Source organism: Trachymyrmex cornetzi, unplaced genomic scaffold (assembly GCF_001594075.2).
Source record: "Trachymyrmex cornetzi isolate Tcor2-1 unplaced genomic scaffold, Tcor1.1 scaffold117, whole genome shotgun sequence".
NCBI lineage: Eukaryota > Metazoa > Arthropoda > Insecta > Hymenoptera > Formicidae > Trachymyrmex > Trachymyrmex cornetzi.
Window position 1 is genome coordinate 85,310 of NW_017295730.1, and position 19,806 is coordinate 105,115.

General features: G+C 34.5%; 4 protein-coding genes across 4 annotated transcripts; 3 read left to right on the forward strand and 1 right to left on the reverse strand.

Annotated features, from left to right (window-relative positions):
• Positions 1-226: 226 nt before the first annotated feature.
• On the forward strand, positions 227-8,031 carry LOC108765164 (uncharacterized). The gene is made up of 7 exons (XM_018513729.1): positions 227-421; positions 500-666; positions 1,305-1,839; positions 2,544-5,869; positions 6,172-6,208; positions 6,718-6,912; positions 7,891-8,031. Exons 1-7 carry the CDS (start codon positions 227-229, stop codon positions 7,918-7,920), a joined length of 4,485 nt encoding a protein of 1,494 aa, XP_018369231.1. The 3' UTR covers positions 7,921-8,031.
• Positions 8,032-9,212: 1,181 nt separating this feature from the next.
• On the forward strand, positions 9,213-13,265 carry LOC108765242 (inositol-tetrakisphosphate 1-kinase). The gene is made up of 5 exons (XM_018513855.1): positions 9,213-9,916; positions 11,107-11,205; positions 11,276-11,417; positions 11,497-11,633; positions 11,715-13,265. The coding sequence occupies exons 1-5, from the start codon at positions 9,779-9,781 to the stop codon at positions 12,291-12,293; spliced, it is 1,095 nt and encodes a 364-aa protein (XP_018369357.1). The 5' UTR covers positions 9,213-9,778; the 3' UTR covers positions 12,294-13,265.
• Positions 13,266-14,304: 1,039 nt separating this feature from the next.
• Positions 14,305-16,176, forward strand: CIAPIN1 (cytokine induced apoptosis inhibitor 1). Its single transcript, XM_018513933.1, has 5 exons — positions 14,305-14,831; positions 15,128-15,453; positions 15,527-15,671; positions 15,765-15,877; positions 16,001-16,176. The coding sequence occupies exons 1-5, from the start codon at positions 14,678-14,680 to the stop codon at positions 16,112-16,114; spliced, it is 852 nt and encodes a 283-aa protein (XP_018369435.1). The 5' UTR covers positions 14,305-14,677; the 3' UTR covers positions 16,115-16,176.
• Positions 16,177-16,795: 619 nt separating this feature from the next.
• LOC108765323 (uncharacterized) lies at positions 16,796-19,495 on the reverse strand. Its single transcript, XM_018513998.1, has 3 exons — positions 19,370-19,495; positions 17,660-17,812; positions 16,796-17,519 (listed from the first exon to the last, which is right to left on the reverse strand). The coding sequence occupies exons 1-3, from the start codon at positions 19,493-19,495 to the stop codon at positions 17,439-17,441; spliced, it is 360 nt and encodes a 119-aa protein (XP_018369500.1). The 3' UTR covers positions 16,796-17,438.
• Positions 19,496-19,806: the final 311 nt, after the last annotated feature.

Genomic DNA, 19,806 nt, shown 5'->3' on the forward strand with positions numbered 1-19,806 from the left:
GACGTTGCGTTGATAATTGCTTTTTATCTTTTATCATTCTTCTACGATGCACATTTTATTCGTGTAAATATTAGCAATAATAATAATAATAATAATAATATGATGATGATGATGACGTAGAGAAAAGTGTTATTCCAGCTGAATATTTCTTTCTTATTACAGGGAAAATTCGAGTTCCCCAGAAACGTGCAACGACGGAGTCTGTTCTACGACGTCTCCAGGGGAGATGACTTCCGTTCGCACGTGTTATTGCAAACACGAGGAGAATGTAGCGCGCAGGAAGGATAATGATATCAGAATACACAATGCGAATCGACATCCTGTAACTGTCGTATCTAAAAAATCGATAGTCACGAATACAACTTGTGGAAGTAGCAGAGGGTCTTGTAAACGCGCGAGTCGCGTTATTAAAGAAAAAATTGTAATGAACATTCACAGTTTTATTTATCCAACGTTTAGTTATTCTATATGCGTTTTACGACAAAATTTTCTATCACAGCTTAATACGCACCGATCGGTAGAAGTGCAGCCTCCCAATTCCGTCTTGAGTCCCGAAACATCCACCGCTCTTGAAAATGCCGAGAAGATTGTTAACAATGCAAAGATACAACTCATGGAAGTCTGCGCAACGTCGAGTTTCGATTCCGCACGACAGCATAGAAATACGTGAGTAGAAAGGAAAATCTAATTTTTATAGAACATTCCATCTCATTTTATTTAGAAGTTACAATCGAGTCTCTTCTTTTGTAATTGCGATTTTTCTTACCATACAATTTGTTATACATATTTATATCGCCATTATCTGAAAACATCGATTTTAAAAGTTACTTGTTAATTTTAATTTGAATTATATATATACGAAAGAATGATTTTCTCAAGTATCTAAAAATTTAGACAAGTACAGGTGAAAATAATTTGACTGGACTATCAAAATAATTATGAAGGACTCAAACTAATTTCTAGAATGCTTAAAACTTTTTGCTCATTATGCTCGAGTTTCCTTCATAATTATTTTGATAGTCCAATAAAATCATTTTCTGATTTGTACTTACCTATTAAAATTTTTAGATACTTCATTAAAATCATTCTTTTCGTATACATACATACACGTATATTGTCCACAATGTTCAAATCGTATTTCGTTTCAATTTGCTGATCGATTAATATATTACAGAAGGAATTAAAACCATTATGACTTACAATATTTAAAAATTAATTTTTTATTTTAATTAATAATTTATGTCATTTAGTGTTTATGTAATTTATTACAGAACATTCATATCATTTATATTATGTGCATTTAGGTATTCGGACGAGCCGCCGTTGGACGACGAGATGGAAGAGCGGCTGTACGTTCGCGAGCTAGTGGCCTCCAAGTTTCAGGATGCATGTTCTTCAAAGTTATCGGAGGTGAACGGCAAGACAAGCGCACGTTCGCAGAAACGTGATTTTCCTCGTGTCACCGTTCGCAGGGTTGATTTGTCGGCGCCAAAATTTCGGATGTCGCGACGACGACGTGCCGACTGGTCATCTCTTGGATACGGAAGCGACAATCGGTCTCATGGACGTGCATCGCCTGCCCGAGTGCTGTCGAAGGACTCGATCAATAACGTGAACGTTGAGACGACAGCCCCCGACGATCATGCTCGCGATCGTCGGCGAATGTTGTCAGCACGAGGAAACGAGTGTGAAATCCAAATAGGACCATCGGTGCACATTGTTGACCGGGAGTTGGTCAAACAGGATCTGGAGGACGTGCACATCTCGCCAGAGCCGTATCCGGCGCAAAGCCGCGCGAATACGGCTACTTATATCCTATGCCATGATGTTATTCAAACAGTAATAAACATTTTGCATTTGTATTAGAAATGGTCTACTCAAATCCTTGTTAAACTCTTTGTTGAATTTTTTTAACATAAATTTATTGAAACATGTTAATTTAACATATCAGAATATTAATTTTAGTAAAGAAATATTTAATTGCTTATAAACTGTGATACTTTCTAACATATTCATCTTATATTCAGTCAAATACTTTTGACCAGTCTTGAAAAATCAAATACTTTTATCTTAAACATAGTATTTTAATATAATTGTATTTCAATATTTTAAATCAAACGATTAAAAATATTTTGTATTTCAAATACAGGGTGGGCCATCTATTGGTACGTTTTTAAAAATGCGATCAAATGAGCATACATTGATATTTTTTATTAATTTTTTTTAGAGGGAGCCACATGAATTTTTAAAAACGTACCAATAGATGGCCCACTCTGTAAAAACGTACCAATAGATGGCCCACCCTGTACTAAAATTGGCAATCAATTTTATTATTTGAATTACAAAATAAAAATACTTTCAATTTTTCGATTTAAAATAACATATATAAAATACAATTATATTACAATTATATGTATTTAAAATGAAAATATTTGAAAATACACGCCCAATCCTACTTGTGTTAAATTAACAGTAAAGTTTGAGTGGACCGTTTGAGACATGTGAAATGTGTTAAATTTAACACAAATTTTTTAACTGTGCAGAATGCGGATAATAGAATGATCGACCCGGAAGTATCAGGGACGCCGAGAACACGGCGTGTGAGATTGGACACGTTACAACGAGGGAAACCGATTGAGAAGACGATTATCGAAGCTGCGACCGAAACAAAACCAGTAACTCTTGTAAGCAAGTTGGAAAAGGAGTTTGAAGATGCCAAGAATTCTGATGCTGGACAAGATGTCGAACGAATTCAATCCCCGAAAATCCGAAATTATACACAAGAGAAAAAGGATCCCGACCCGCAAGATGTCGAAAGGACACCTGAACGTTTAAGAAACACGACGAGTCAAGGAGCGATTAAGTTCGCAGTGGTTGAAACTCCACAGATTGATAGAAATGAAAAATTGCACAAAGCGAGAAACGAGAACCACGAGGGAATTCTTTTTTTATCCTCCGCCGGCGGTGATACGCAAATTCGTTACGCGGAGGATGACGGAATATTCTGTAAGAGAAGTGCTGACCATCAGCGAAACGTCGAAAACATTGTAGATAAGATCCAGGTGGAGGAAAACCGAAGCGATCGATCAAAGCCGTCGCCTGGCGACGACATCTCAAGGACAGCGAGTTTTTCTCGACAGCGCGAAAATATCGCTTCGCGTTATCGACAGGCAGAAAGTTCGAGACATCATCGGACGATTGATAGACACTTTTCGCACACATTCAATAGTCATAACGGACAAGATGGGCTGTGCGTCACTAGTGAAGACATACAACGTCCATCTTTCGCTTCAGGCTATACGGACGTTTTCCGAGAAACAATTTTTGCGGAGGACAATTTGGATGATATCGATTTGTATCGACCGTGTCTTGATGACTTGGATTCAATCCTGCATTCCAACGACAGGAAAATCGAACATGTCACTCGAGTGACCAGAAATCTTAAGGAATTATTATCAGACTCCAAATTCGCGATATACAAGCTGGATGAAGACGAGCTAGTGTCTCAAGACGCGGTGAAATTTTGTCGGAACTCGCTAAACGATAAAGATGGCGAGTATCCATTATTGAACGAGGCGTCGAACAAGGCGGCTCGATCGTCATTTTTGGAGACTGAATTAAGAAACGAGGATCTGACCGTCTCAAAAGTACATCGAACCGACGATCTGCAGGCAGCAAATGCGGCGGGGACGAAATCGTCGACTTTCACGAAGGAAGACGGTTCTCGCAGTAATTACTCGAAGAACTCCGTCGAATCTAGCGTGTTTCCTGCATCAGATGCGAATGACAGCCCCAGGACATCTCGCGACAGCGATAGAACTCAACGGTCGGCGACCAAAGCGTACTTATCGGAATCGTCGATGGACAGATCGGATGCCACGACATTTTCCAACCTGGTACCAACGTTATCCAGCACACACACGGAGGCTCCGTGTCGTCATCAGAAGAAGGAAGTCGCCCGGGATGATCGTCACAAAGTCACGTCTGCGAGGAAATTCTCGGAGCACAAGATCCGTCGTTCTGGAAAGGAATACACCGATGACAGAATTTTCGCGCGGTTTTTCCGGAAAGACACGTCCCAAGCGATAGATCGGTTTCTTGCCTACATCCTGCAGGATGAAAAACGGAGCATCGAAGGAAAGATTGCGAGCGCCTTGAAGGAGTCAGCGGTAACACCTGCAGCGGTTCAGAAGCTTCTAGATCATTTGCGCGAGGCTGAATCGATCCGCGACACGCGTCAGTCGGAAACCTTGGACATTCTGAGAAATATCCTGATTAACGTGAAAAGTCAGTCCGATCAAGGAAACGCGAACGACAGGAAATTATTCTTTCAAAACGTTTCCGATTCCTTGGCTTGTAGCAACGCTCCGCCAAATGCAATCGACGGGTCTCGAGAACAAAGCGTGCAACAGACGCCAGTAAAAGTTGACAGTGAAGTCGAGCGAAATTTTACCAAAAATTCCTATGAACTTAAAGGTCTCGGCGAGCACTCCTCCGACTTATCTGAATGTCGTGAAACGAGAGAAAGCGTTCGCTCTACGGCTCGTTGCGAGTCTATGCAACATTTTGCGAATAGCAAGGACACGGGTCAGACAGAAAACGCGGATGTTATGAGGACTCTTTCGATTGATTTTGAAAATCAAACGGACAAAGATGTCAATAATCCGAAAAAGGAGGAGACATTTCCTCGGAACGTCACTGGTTCCTTGATTTGGACGAACGCTATGTCGAATACAAATGAGGAGATAATTTTGCGAACAGAAAATAATACGAATGATATTGGACAAGTTACTGGGAAATTTAACGATTCCAAAAATCCTGATAAATATCTCTCTCCCGCAATTCCGGAATCGAGAGAAAGTGTTCATTCCGCAGCTCATTTCGAGACTGCTAAAAATTCGAAGAATAACAGCAAAAATAACAAGAAGAATAACAGCAATGGAAACTCGTGTTCGGAAGCAGAGTCGTTAAAACAGATCTCCGATATCCGTAGCGACGACAATGAAAATCCCGAGGAGAATTCCGAGCATTTGTCTACGAAGATTGCATCTGCAAGATCGAAAGGGGGAAGCGAAATGGAAACTGTTGATTTAGTTACCGGAATCTCAGTATTTAAAAATAAAGATGATATAATTATCGAAAAGCTTGAAAACGGTAAATCGAAGGAGGTTACGCAGATTGATAAAAATCAACGTGCAAATGAAATTGTCACGCAAACCGATCAGATTGAAGCGCGTTCAAATATTTCGGAAGAAGCTGTAAAAGAAATTACAAACGGAAAAACGCAAGTCAGTACCATGCCGGCAGGCAAAAGAGTATTGTTCACATTTGCAGAAGTTTCGGAGACAAAAAACGAGCGAGTTTGTTTGGATGTAAGTCCTGCCAAATCGAAGTTGATTGATGAAGATGTGACGAAAGAAGACATTGGTCTCATACATTTGTCGGCGAAGGAAAACACTGGATCTTTACGTGAAGCGAAAATTGATCCTCAACAAGAGATGGTTAAGCAAAAGAATTCTGCGGATAATAATTGCTCAGCCGAATCTCCACGAGAGTGTACTTTGCCAAAAAGTAGCGAGTCATCTTCGCGAGAAGTCGCGTCTTGTAACAAGCAAATTTCCTTTGATATTGCTGGAAAGGATAATTCGACAAGAGATATGAGAAACGAGGAAGCTTGTAAATTGATGACGTTCGCAGTGGTTGAAAACCGCAGAGACGGAAATGAGACCTCAAAGCCTCAGAAAACTGCGACAAGCGATAACGAGCGGCAGCCAATTGATTTGACAGGCATATCACGGAAGTATAAGATAGATGTCTTGTCTAGCTCTAATTCTAGTGTCAGCAGTACGTTGCTGGACCACGACGATAGGTGAATATAAGGATGTTATATTGTTAATCTTCCTGAGCTGGAAACTTGGATTATTCTCATTAAATTATATTTATTGCTAGTTTTCATTCTTTTTTTATATAAGTTATGCTATTTTGGTTTGTTAAAATGTATTAACGAAATTCTTTTAATTAACATAAATTAAATGGGACTTAGATATTAAAAAAAAATTGATTGAATTAATTTGAAATATGAAGATATATAGTAATAAAACTAGTGAAATATGAACGATTCATATTTTGGTGGAATTATTTAATCTTTTCATTGCAATATTTGATTCGTAGGTCGACTAATGGTGCGTTGAGTGCAGACGCGAGAAGAGTAAGTGAGAAGTTTTTAATTATTCTAGAACAAAAAAAGAGATAGAAACGTGCGAAATATACAATGAGAAATTTTTGTAATAATACACTGAAAGAAATGATTAGCTGCTGCAGCAAATTAGATGGTAAAATATGGCATAGCATAATTGGTTGCAACCAATTAAAAACTCTATGTCGTATTCAGCCAATTTGTTCTTTCAGTGCATTAAACCGAAATAGAAATGAAAGAAACAGATACAATGAAATTTCTGGCATTCTTTCCCTTTATCCTTTTTTATTATGATAATGTCATAAATTATTTATGCTGTAAACGACGTTATAAATTAACATAGTACTGCGACCAAACATTATCGCATTAATCGAACTGTACAAAACAATATAATTCTGTTGTAATTGAATTTTATTGTGCAATAAAATCCAATGTTTGATAATAATTTAAATTTCGCAATAAGAAAGAATTCTTGATTAGAAGATATTGTATCGGTAAATTAACTTGATTCTCGGTTTCAGGTCGGGACTACCTCTGAGACCTCTCATTCTGAGGGAGAACTGTACATGCCGAGCTCGTGCTCGTATTCCCTCGGCGAGGTGCGCGTCTTGAGGAGGAAACACGATTTGATCGAGGATAATGCGATGGATCGTGATAGTAGTATGACGGTTCTCGTCACCAAGAGTATGCTAACATCCTTGAACGATTCCACGATGGTGAGTGTACCAAAAAGACACAAGGAGGAAGTTGTTAATACGGACCTTACATAATCAATAATACTGTCAACATCAATAAATACTAACAATATTATTGATCGTGTCTGGTTAATATTGATGTATTGGTATAGAACACTCTCTCCTCTCTCTCTCTCTCTCTCTGCTGGTTTTTCATTTTTAAGTATCAGTATTACAGCGATGATGTTCGAGAATCGAGAAATCCGAAACTGTCAATAATATCATTACTTTACTTAAAAAATGATTTAACTCAAAGATGTGATTTTGGAGTTATTACCATGAATAAGTTAGGTAAAGATTGCGCTATCAATTGTCAAGAGAGTAAACTAATTTAATTTTAGTCCATCTGCCAAATAGTACTTGTGTTGTTTTTTAAGATATTTAAAGAGATCATAATACTTTCTACAAATGCAACATAGGAGTTACGTCGTTTTTATAAGTAAAAAAAAGGAGAGTCTTCTAAAGAGAACACTTGGAATTAAAATATATTTTATGGATCGAAGTTTGAAGAAGAAATTATTTTATTTTGAATTAGTCATTTTAGCTGATTAAGATAAATATAAACTATTGGTGATATTTCGAGTTGCCATTTTTGATGAATTTTTTAGGATTTGTTATAATTTTGTAGAATATCAAAATCGTCACTCAAAAAAGGTGACATATTTAAGGATTGCGAAAAATTTGAAAACATTTGATCATATTTCTAAAAGTATTTTTTTACCAATATTATTTCATTAGTCAATATATAATTGTCTGTTATGTTGAAACAGCGCTTTCCACTTTCCTGAAAAATTTCCCAACAAATACCAAGAGCTGAAATATTATCAATAATATCGATCATGTAAGGTTACACAAATATTGATGCGTACTATCAGTGTTACTGATTCAATATTACTAAACATTATTATTGATTGTGTAAAGGTTTATATAATGTTCTATAAACTCTCATTTCTCTTGCAGTCTCTGCTGGGAAGCTCTGAACGTATTTAGAACGAGCCGTAGATTCTTCAGCGCGACGCGTGACACTTCGACTTATCAGAGATGACATTCTTTTCAATGATTTTTATTTATGTTGCGATAACGAGCTGTGCTATCGATTGCTACAGGACATTTTAAATATTGCTGCAACGTTCTTGCGATATTTTCTTGCGTTAGAAAATTTTATGTCGCATAGCTTGTAATATATATTTCTATATTGTTAAAATTGCTACAATATTGCTACAATATTGCTATTCTATGTTGTATAAGAAATATTCTTTCATCATGTGACTTTTATTATCAAAAAGACTTAATTGAAGTTACGTATAGAAGTAGACATATTTTGTTTAATTCTTCGTCGGTAATTGAACCTTAAAAACACAGTCAATTTTTAATAATTGTTAAAATTCTGATAAACAAATATAAATCACATTAAAAAATAAGTAAAATATAATCAAAAATTTCTACGATATTAAAAACTTGTAGCTAAAGTTTTCACAAGTCTGTAAGAATTTTTTCAGAGTTTTACACAATTCGGAACAATATAAAAATCTGCGCTGAAGTTTAAAGACTCAGATTGTAGACGAAGAGTAAAAATTTCGTATTTCCGACGGAGGGTAAATTACAAAAACAAATAGGGAAAAAAACGTTCAGTATACAGTTGTAATTTCTAAAGTTAGGGATTAATAAGAACAGTGTAAAACAGTCATATCAAATATAAAAAAATATACAAGATATATACAAATATAATATACAAGAAGCAAAAACGACCCTTTTTGCTTCGACGTTGAATAACTCGGTGAAAAAAATCGTACAAAGCTTCATAAAAAACTAAATTGAAGGTAAAGATTCACTCTTTTGAAAGCTGTAAACCGTATTCGTGTACAATTTTTACTTGGCTCCGTGGAACGTCGCAAATTTCGTAAAAAATGTTGAAATCTGATGCATCTTTATTTATGTTTGTGTAACTTTATGAAATATGAGTAATACGGTTTTTTAATGTACAGGTTTGGAAAGTAGAGATTTCAAGTTTTAAAATGCTTTTTTAAAAATCTCGATACGATGATTTTTGATGAAGTTATTCTATCTCGAAATTTGCCTATTTTTGCAGGGTGGAACAAGTGATCCTTTAATTTTGTTGAGTAGTATATATATATATGTAAAATATATAAAAATGTATTTGCAGATAGAATCAAGTGTTATCTCTATTAACCCTGCATTTGTCGCACTTTACACTTAAATTTTTCACGATAACACCGTAGGAAAAATTGCGGCGTTCTCGTAACGATCACGTAAGCCAACGTACTTGAACGACCTAGAGAATAACATTCGAGTAACAAGTGTTAAAACTTCTACATTCCTCAAATATCGCGGTCGTAAAACCGATGATACCGGCTACAGTCGAAAGTCGAAAACCGTCAACCGATCGGAGGAGCGCGTGTTTACTCGGCGATCACGCACGTCCGATAAGAGGTACACTTCCGGCGGCATGTGCAGTGCAGTGTGCGAAAGGTAAACAATAGGATCGGCGACGTCGGCGACGTGCGACGAGAGACGAGCAGGGGAGACGGTCGAGCAACCGAAACGACGGAGATTTGGATTCTTCGGCGAAGAGGTTAGGTGTCTTCTTGACGACGGCTATCGAGGGACAATCGTGGAAATACGGCGAGTCTCAACGGCGGTAAAACCTAACCTCGTTTCACCGCCACGCTGCCCAAGTATGAGCCAGACCTCGCGGAGAATCGTCGGAACGGTGCCGCGAGGATGAAAGCTGCCGACCGTCTCGTTGCAGGGACGTACAAACACGAGGGACGAGTGCCGTCGATCGAACGCCGATCCGCACGTGGTCGGTGATCGGTGTCAGCGCGGCATGGCCAGCACGAGCGAGGAAAGAAGAATGTGCGACAAGTGTGTCATCGGTTACTGGGTGCCCGAGAGAAAACGGCAGAAGTTCAACTGGACCGATTTCGAGAACATATGCGAGTCCGAGGGATTCCGGTTGAAAATGGTGAGCGAATACCCGCCTCTGACGTGCGATATGGATGGGCAGAAATATTTCTAGAAAACGTTTCGAGACGCGAGGCATTTCCTGTGCTTTGAAAAATGTTATGAAAAATAAGTGATAATACGCTGGTTTTTACATGTAAATATAATTTTCTTTAACCATAATAAGTTAATAATCAAGCTCGTGTACAACAAATATAAAAGTTTTAAAAAAGGTCAAGGAAGCAAGCAATCAAAATTAAAAAAAAAATTTAATGTGAAATTTATTATAATATTATTCTTGGAGATATCATAAAAAATGTATGTATTGACATCAAAAAGATTCTAGTACGTTTCGACAATACAGTGTTTTCTTTAGCTGAGATTATTAAGTGAGAATGCAGTAATTATCACTGGTATACAGCAATTAAAGTAATTTTCTTTAATTTATGTTGCAAAAAAAGGATGTATATATATTTTTCCTGTTTTTTTCAGCTTCTTGCGCAGTTCATCTTTTTTCTTTTTCTATCTACTTAGAGAAAAAAAAAGAAAAAATGAATGATGCAACAAGTTCACCTAAAAAGAATCTTTTATTTTTTTTATTGTAATTGTAAGGTGCAATACTTTTTTTTTCTAGAAAAACATTTAATTTTAGCACAGATGGAATAAAATTATGTAACACATATACATAGTCTCGACATTTCTTATTCTCGTTTTTAAGTGGTGCAGCATAACAAACTACCTCATAATTTCACAACGTTTGTCGCGTCTATTTGCAAAGTTTATCAGAAGCAGCTTAATTTTTTCAAATTTTGTTTTCCACAATAGATACCCGAGGATCTTTGCTCCATCATAACAAAGTATGAGTCAAATCAGTTGAATAAGAGGATCAAAGGTCAATTAGATTTTCAATAACGTGGCAATCAAACGGCTTAACTTTTTCAAATTTTAGTTTTTTGCTGCACAACTTTATTGCAATAATTTATTATTTACAAATGTCTATATATGTGACGTATAGATGTAGATGAGTGTCCACAGTATTTTTAACTTGGATCCTTGGATTTGTGTTAGGTCGAAATGACTGTGCAGATCACTCATCCATGTGAGATTTTTAATATATATGTCAGGTTTCTCTCTCCTATTCCATTATTTTTGTCAGTATTATTTTTGCAAGTGCAATATTTGTAATATTTTTAAATTTTCCATCTATTTTAGATCGATGTGAATTTAAGCTTCGAGAATCAGGGACCATTGCACGTTTTCTTACACAAGCTGACAGATATGCAGTCACACGCAGAGAGTGGTGATAAAAATGTATGAAGATGTTCAAAACAATATTTATTCTATTTGGATTGTCAATGAGTCTATAACGTATCTTTTATAGGCTGAAGATATTGTTTCGCGACTTCAGGAATACATTGCCAAACATCCAGATCTGATCATTATCGATCCTCTGGACAATATTAGGAACTTGAGTAATCGATGTAAATCTTACGAATTTATACAAGAAGGCATTCGGTTTAAAGGTATGTATTTATAATTTGTACATAAATATAACTGCAAAACAACTGAATTATATGTTTGACATTGCTTTATTTTTTTCAGATGTATTTACTCCTAACTTTGTAGAAATCAAGAGCAGAAATGTCCATGAAATAGCATCAACGTTGAAAAAACGTGGTATTAAATATCCATTTGTTTGTAAGCCGCTTCTTGCATATGGCTCAAGCGACGCGCATAAGGTAGGCATGAGATGTGAAAATGTCTGAAGCAAGAAAATCACGAGTTTGATATAAAAATAATTTTTTACTTTCTAATTTCAGATGATGATTATCTTTAATGAAAGGGACTTGAAAGACTGTCAACTACCTTGTGTCGCTCAGGATTTCATTAATCATAACGCTATTTTATATAAATTATTTGTTGTGGGCGATCGTTTTCACGTGACCGAGCGCCCTAGCTTTAAAAATTTTTACGAAGAAGACTGTAATTCGTTGAGTACAATATTCTTCGACTCGCACGATATATCGAAAAGCTGTAGTAGATCTAAATGGTCTATATTGTCCGAAGAAGACATTCCTTTAACTGTGAAACCAAATTATCAAATATTCGAAACAATCGTTAAGAATATTCGAGAGATATTTGGTCTTATTCTAGTTGGAATAGATGTTGTAATTGAAAATCATACTGGGAAGTACGCGATAATAGATGTTAATGTGTTTCCTGGATACGACGGCTATCCGAATTTTTTTGAACATTTAATAGATAGTATCAAAAAGTTGTTAGTAGAGCGAGAAAGTTTCAGGCAAATCTCCAAGGGTTGTACATTGAAAAAGTGTCAGAGCGATGATCTAGACTCTGGCTTCGAGAGTGACGAGAAGAAGAAATATTCTACAAAATGAATATGTAACATGTGATGGATAATGTTAATTTTAGAATAAGCTATATTAGTATTAATCGCGGCGGTAGTATCAGTATCGGCATTATTTTGTATTCGTCTATACATTTTTTAAACAAAATTCGGCTCTCTTATGGTTTAATACGGTTTAATTCTGCCAGGTATAATAATTTTTTGATATTAAGTTTTGTATTGCGATTTTTAAATCACGCTTGACATATCGCTTATTTCGTAGACATGAAATATGAGAATTTGAATTATTCGCGAATTCGAGTCCTATATTTTGTAACAAATCCAACACAGTACAACATGACTACGACTGCCAGAGAAAATATTTTGTACATTTTATGTGTATACAATTTTGCATTTCTGCAACGAGATGTTATAAATGCCTGTGAGTTGTTGAAGATATTAGGTACATATGTATATAAAATGAGAAGTATGCGGCGCGATATAGAATATACGAATATAGAAACAATTAAAATGATTGCGACTGAGTAGAATACCTCCAATGTTTAAGTGTAATTAAATTAATGGTTATTATTTCTTAATCGATAAGAGAATAAGAACACGACCGATATATCACATAAGTATATAAAGATCCAAATACGCCAAATACGATCGAATAGAACTAAATATTGAAATAATAATTCTATATAAATTGCTAAATACATTAATTTCAGTCAGACTGTGCGCCGCGTACTGTCAGCCGTATAACGTAATCATTTAATTGAAATAATCTTTACAAATATTAATGTTTGATCATCGATTTAATGCTATTAGCACATTTCAAATTCTATAAAGAACTTATTACGCAAAATGTTACCTCCAGGAATTGAATCTGAGATCTCCCTACTTTCTAGGCGGGTATCTTATTTTTAATGGTTTTTTTTATAAATATATAAATCTTGTTAATAGAAAATATTGCAACTGTTTATTCTGTCGCAATTATGCTGATTGATTCTATGTAAACATCCCAAACAAATTGATGTAAAGTTATTTCATTTTTAATGTCCATCTTAAATATTTTAATTATTTTTTTAAATATTTATTAATTTTTTAGGAAAAGATGTTTCGAATATAAATTTTTATAATTTCAGAAGAGAAACATGGCAATAGATTTTTTATGATATTGTATGAAATTTTTTTCTCGCTCGTCATATTTTCAATTTTTTAAAACTTATATATGAAACAGTTTCAGATAAGAAATTGGTTTTCCTATCTTTTTCTTATCTTTTCTTTGTCAAAATAAGAAACTAGTGAAATATTCAAGACGGGCATTTTAACACGCAATCTGTATGTATTTATATAAGTTTGGTGATCCTGTAATATAAACATATTTTATTCGGTTACACTGTACAATATGGAATATAATTCAACCGATTACTTATTTATATGTACATATATTTTATATGAATAAATTGTACAGAGAAAAACACGAAGTTATTGTAAGTTTGTCATGGCCTGACAAAATGATAATATTAAAAAAGTAATTAATAAAAAAAAGTAAATAATATTAAAATAGTAATTCAAGGTACGTAATAATAATATTTACATAAAATAATTTAATGCATTAAATGGCACAAATTGAAGGGTATCCAGCATATCAAAACTTCACGTGTTTATGTTTTAAAATACATGAGCATTTATAGTTCAAAAAGAAATTTCAAATTATTTAGTTTAATTTTGTCTCTTATTAAAAAGTCGTTCGGCTAATATAACTCCTTTATATTTACATTTCTTAATGACTTTTAATTTGCATTCACAAAATAAGATATAAAAATATGAAGAAAGAAATAGAAAACTTAAATATAAAAGGTGCAAAGAAAGCACGAGAAACGAACTATAACTGCGTTTAAATGGTCATTTAAGTTTAAGAAAAACAGTCTTGCAACTATTGCAAAATTCTTTAGCGTAATTAGTCTTGCCTTTAGTTTCTCATTGGATCTAAATATATGAATCGATCATATTAAGAAATCTTGCGACATATTACGAAGTAACATTGCGAAGTTTTTTCTGCTGAAGCAGCCTTGAGCGATACACGCGTGCGCGTATCGATTTGTCGAAGATAACCTCTGGGTGTGTGAGATCTCTAACCTCCTGCGGAGGTTACCACAGGATCTAGGATCTAAATTCAACGCTGTGACCCTTTTCATTTCTAAGTCGGAAAACCAAGCCGGCATAATAAGAAGAAGAAGATAACCTTCAAAAGCAGACGCAGACTTAAAACTTAAAAGGCTACATTCGTATAAGGATACTTACGGGAACCTCGTTTCAAAAGATTAGTTATTCTTAATTTGGTTTACATTATATTCGATACAAGATACAGAATTTTTTGCAAAAGTATTTTGAGGATTATTATTTACCAACAATAATCGCTATCGCGACATGACGTCTTTCATTAAGGAGGGAAACAAGGTATTTGTTGTGTCAGGAAACGATGTGCCTTCGAATGACACAGCATATTTTATTGCTACGATCAAGAAACGTATTGGAGATTCCGATAAATTGCAAACTACGAGTTTGTCAGATATAAAGAAGGGTGAGTATATCTTTTGTTTTATTTGCTGAGGTTTGTATTGCATTGGAGGATATATTATTTGTAAAAGTCTTTATATATCTCCATACAACAGTTCTTCAAGGGATGTCCTTAAATTGTTATTCACTGAATATCGAAAAAGATAAAATGATGCTTGTGTCTACTTGTGTCACCAAATAGAAAGCACTTATTTCATCCTTTAATATTTAGCGAACAACAAGGACAAATTGGATAATTTGGAGAACAATGTTATGTTGGTTGTAATGAAAAAAACACTAATTTATTTTGTATGATTTTAGAAAGTCACGATGCATCTACTTTTGATGCAGTCATTGCCATTTTTAAACAACCATGCACGGATGAGAATTTCTTAACAGAAGTATTGAGAATTCTAAAACCTGATGGTTCGCTTGTCATTTATGAACGACTGCCAGCAGATAGAAAGTCAGATACAGTACTTACGTATTCTGAAAGAATATCTAGATTAAAATTATCTGGCTTTAAAGTAAAAGATACAGAACCGAAGAAATTAGAAACAGATCCGGAGAGCTTAAATTTTTTGTTAAAAGTGTATAACAATATAGAAAACGTTTGCAAAGTATCTGCGAATAAACCATCATTTGAGGTAAATTTTTTTTTTCTTATTTATACATAATAAAGATAATAGAGATTGTGTATAGCTTTTTGCGATAATTTAGGTGGGTTCCAGTATTCCCATTTCATTTGTAAAAAAGCAAACTAATGTATGGAAATTGGATGATCTCGTAGACGAAGATTTAATAGATGAAGATGAACTTTTAGATGAGTCAGATCTTGCAAAGCCAGATACAGCATCCTTAAAAGGTGAGATTATTGTAATGTTAAAAATGAAATACAATAAAGAGAATTCACAAACTTGTATAAACTAGACTTACTAGACATATGTAATGCTTTCAGTTTGTGCAACAACGGGTAAAAGGAAAGCATGTAAGGACTGTTCATGCGGACTCGCGGAAGAATTAAGTGGTAAAACTGTATCGGAAAGCACTGTTAAATCTTCTTGTGGAAATGTATGTTTTATATATTACTGCTTTTTATGAAAATCATGGATATGTCATATTTGATGGAACGATTATATAAATTTTAATTATATAAATTTTGATCTAAAATTTTTTATAAATTTGTTTATACAGTGTTACCTTGGAGATGCATTCAGATGTGCCAGTTGTCCTTATCTTGGAATGCCTGCCTTCAAACCCGGGGAGAAAGTACTTTTATCCGAAACTCAGCTAATCGTCGATTCTTAAGTTTGTTATTCATTTATCGAAATACAGTTGTAATAAACGTGTATTGTTCTTATTCGTGCAAATAACTGTTCGGTTTCTTTACGATTCTATCTTCTTAATTTTATTTAATAATATGAAAATATTTTTCTTTATACGTTTAATGTGTAGTTAAAATAATAATTCTTTAAATAAAAGAGTGTACTTAAATTCAATCGTATTTTATCCTTTTTTAACAGTAAAATGTATATGAGAAAACTATTATTAGCAACAAAAGTGAATTGATTGATCGTTTAAGATTAAATTCAACAAGTAAACAAGTTTTAATTATGTTTTATGGAATCACTATATAAAATACTTTTTAATCAAGTGGATTATTTTAAAGAAAATTCTGTAATCGATAACGAAAGTCGCTTATCAGATTTGTAAAAAACGAGCTGTAAATATTGTTGTGGAAATTGTGGAGCAAATTACGCGTTTTGCAAAATTAATTGACATACATTGTCTCATATTTCTTACATTTTTATATTTTTATTTTAATTATAACAATTTGAGTGAACAATAACAACTTTGTAAGTTATGTTACATTATATCACAGTATAAGTAGTTTATTATATTAAGGAAGAAGTTGTAAAACATATTTTATCTTCAATCTTTACTACATTTTCTATTCAATAATTTACTTTATATAAAAATTTGGTCATTTTTCAAGTTGTTTTTCCTTCAGAAATAAAATGTGTGTACAATAGTTTTAAGTGCCATCCTTCATTCGCTGTACAACGAAATTACGTTATTCGAGTAACATGAATGCTATCGTATACTGAATTACTTATATTATTCGCGAGAAATGTTTCTTTTTAACTATAGCAGTATATAAAAGCGATAAGGTGATTGAAATCACTGGTGCAGCCAACAGTTTTATTCGTTTACTTTGTGCAGTATTATTATCAACATTGCAACAACGTCGTAGTTAATATGTGTACAAAAAGTAGAAAAAGATTGTTCTCGGATTTAATTCCTTGGAGAATTCGCTTCATTTTCACAAGACTGCACGATATGCATTATTTAACTTATCTTTGTGCATGATATGCGTTTCTGTTTCCGTTTTATTTTTGTGCTTTCCCATCATGCATATCATGCAGCAGTTATATTACATCATCAATTTAATCCTTGCAGGCTAGCGAAGTCTAAGCAAGAAGCGTTTCTGTTAGAACGGCGGACTATTATCGCAGCGCGTGTTCTCTGTTGCACAATTGCAGTACCTCCCAAAGGGCGGCTCATCCGTTAATCGTTCATCTCGCGATTAGAAATCTGTTCTTCCTGCGTTTCTTCCCGTGGGCATTCTTCCTTACTTCCGCGGTCGACCGTTTCGCTGCATGAAGCAACCCTTGAAGGAATTTAATCTCACGTCAATCTCGCCCTCCTCCAACTGAAATGTGTTCATCGTTCGTTACCGTGCAGTCCGCATGAGTGAAATTGTATACCGGATACGTACTAGATGTGTAGCACGTAAAGCGACATGGTAACCAAACGCAATTAACGGAATTGGTATTCCACATATACTAGTACCTGATCAAATAAATAGATCTCCTTGTAACAGGACGGCGATACGCATTCCCGGATGCATCGTGTTTTGGCGACGCTGTCGCTCCTATGCTGCGATAGCATCTTGCAAGCACCGCTCTCCTCGCAAGCCTGCTCAAATTGTCTGAAGAGAAGCTCCTGCGGCAAAATCGATCGTTGTAACAATATTGGTTTGACCATTACATTTTATCTCTTCATTGTCATAAAAGTTTAAATGCAAAAAGGTTTTAATAGCAATACTGAAAACAAATCGCTTTCAAATTGTCTCTCTTGCATATTTCGTTGAAATTAATTGTATGCTTTGATTATTCTGTATAAAACCTTGCAAATAGATTTTGCGGTTAAATTCAAGAACGTGAATATTTTTTTTAATGTTTATTTTTGTATGCGAGAAAAATTTTCTATTAGTTTATGTGATGTCAATAAAATAATGTTTTACATTCTGCGTCGCGGCGGGATAAAGCGGAATGCAACAATTGATTTGTGCCTGTCGAAAGATTAACCCCAATTAGAGCCAATGCGACTATCAGCATTGCAAGTATATACGTCTTTAATTTCTTCCGCGAATAACTCTGCGCCTGTCTCTCTTCGCGCAAATAAAAGCACGGCGAAATATCTTTGAAAGAGAATATCTGCCGAGAGAGCGTAATATAGGAAAATACATATGTAACGTTCTTTTATTTTTCTTCCTAGAAGACATGATTGTGAGAGATACATTTCTGGTATGCATTTAAGATGCTAATAACAGATAGCCTGTAAAATTAAAAGAAAAAAGAAGAGAAGAGGAGAGAGAGAGAGAGAGATAAAAATTTTTTAAATACATGTTTTTACAACATTACGAAGAATGTTTTAAAAATTAAAAATTTACAGAAAATAATTTTATTGGACTATCAAAATAATTATGTAGAATTAAAATCATTATATGTATTCAAGCCGGTTGTCAAAAAATGTCAAAATTTTTTGCAGCATTGTTCATGTTTGAATTTCCTGCATAATTATTTTGATAGTTCAACAAAATTATTTCCTGTAAATTTGTAGATATTTCATAAAATCGTTCTTGTAGTGTATTTTTTCTAATATTTTTGCAAAGATTTAAATGTAATGTTTGTAATTTACCCTTCGTTCGAAAGAGGATTTTTCGATTTCTGTGTTATATCGCGAAATTGTGTTATTATCCAAATGCATATTCGTATGTAGCTACTTTCAAGTATATTTTGACTTTTAGCCAAATCTCTCTCGAGTTAATGTCAGATCGATTGTTTGGTTCTTCCACTGAATTGCTATCTTATTCCAATTTTATTTCCTTGGTCGTAAATGTTACCGAATGTTTCTCTCATCATGTTTTTACATTTAAATTTTTTCTTTACAGACGAAGATATAATAATTTTTCATATTATTTCGATGTCTTCTAATATAATTTATTTTTTATATAGATATATATGTATATACTGGCTAGATCAAAGATATTTTTATAGCTAATTAATAATCCACGTGTAAAGATGAATTTGAGAACCGTTCTCAACTGTTTTTTTAATTCGAAAATTGATGTACCAAGCCGGCTTATCGTTAACACTATGTTCCTATAATATCGTAAAATTGCCCTAAATGAGGGTTGCTCCTCATAACCTCCCTGTATCAGCGTTCACCACGTATCGTTCACAGGGAGAACTTTGATGAACTATATGGATAACTTACGTTCTTGGTGGTCTCCTTGTACGGATATTCCGGGAATGTGAAAGTCTTTGCGAGGGATCCTGGTCCTTCCTGGAGGTGTCCGACAACGAGAATCAGGCTGAGCGCGAATACCACCCCCGCCGCCATGTTGAGCGGAGTCAGTGACCGATCAATAGATGGGGATGGCGCTCCGGTTTCTCTATCGAGTTTCTCGAGGTGGAAAATAAGAAACTTTTAGGCCTAATAAGTCATAAAAGATCTTATCTTTGAGTTGTACGGAATATTTCGTTAACTGTAAGAGTTATAATTTTTTAAAGTAAGCAAATATGTTAGTGTCCAAACCATGTCTTACAGATAGCATAGAGAGTTCAAAAAGAATTTAGTCGTATGTCATCAATTCTGAGTTTATTTTCAGATGCAAATGCAATTCTTTTTTTGAAAAGCTTCGGAAAGAATTC

Bases quoted from the DNA above. Each gene is read 5' to 3' on its own strand.
- LOC108765164 (XM_018513729.1), top strand. From the start codon at position 227: ATGACTTCCGTTCGCACGTGTTATTGCAAACACGAGGAGAATGTAGCG. The intron at 1,840-2,543 runs GTAATAAACATT...TTAACTGTGCAG, and splicing joins GCCATGATGTTATTCAAACA to AATGCGGATAATAGAATGAT. The intron at 6,209-6,717 runs GTAAGTGAGAAG...TCTCGGTTTCAG, and splicing joins TGAGTGCAGACGCGAGAAGA to GTCGGGACTACCTCTGAGAC.
- LOC108765242 (XM_018513855.1), top strand. From the start codon at position 9,779: ATGGCCAGCACGAGCGAGGAAAGAAGAATGTGCGACAAGTGTGTCATC. The intron at 11,206-11,275 runs GTATGAAGATGT...TATCTTTTATAG, and splicing joins CAGAGAGTGGTGATAAAAAT to GCTGAAGATATTGTTTCGCG. The intron at 11,418-11,496 runs GTATGTATTTAT...TATTTTTTTCAG, and splicing joins AGAAGGCATTCGGTTTAAAG to ATGTATTTACTCCTAACTTT.
- CIAPIN1 (XM_018513933.1), top strand. From the start codon at position 14,678: ATGACGTCTTTCATTAAGGAGGGAAACAAGGTATTTGTTGTGTCAGGA. The intron at 14,832-15,127 runs GTGAGTATATCT...GTATGATTTTAG, and splicing joins TTTGTCAGATATAAAGAAGG to AAAGTCACGATGCATCTACT. The intron at 15,672-15,764 runs GTGAGATTATTG...TAATGCTTTCAG, and splicing joins AGATACAGCATCCTTAAAAG to TTTGTGCAACAACGGGTAAA.
- LOC108765323 (XM_018513998.1), bottom strand. From the start codon at position 19,495: ATGGCGGCGGGGGTGGTATTCGCGCTCAGCCTGATTCTCGTTGTCGGA. The intron at 17,813-19,369 runs GTAAGTTATCCA...ATTTTGCCGCAG, and splicing joins ACAAGGAGACCACCAAGAAC to GAGCTTCTCTTCAGACAATT. The intron at 17,520-17,659 runs GTACTAGTATAT...AACACATTTCAG, and splicing joins AGATCTATTTATTTGATCAG to TTGGAGGAGGGCGAGATTGA.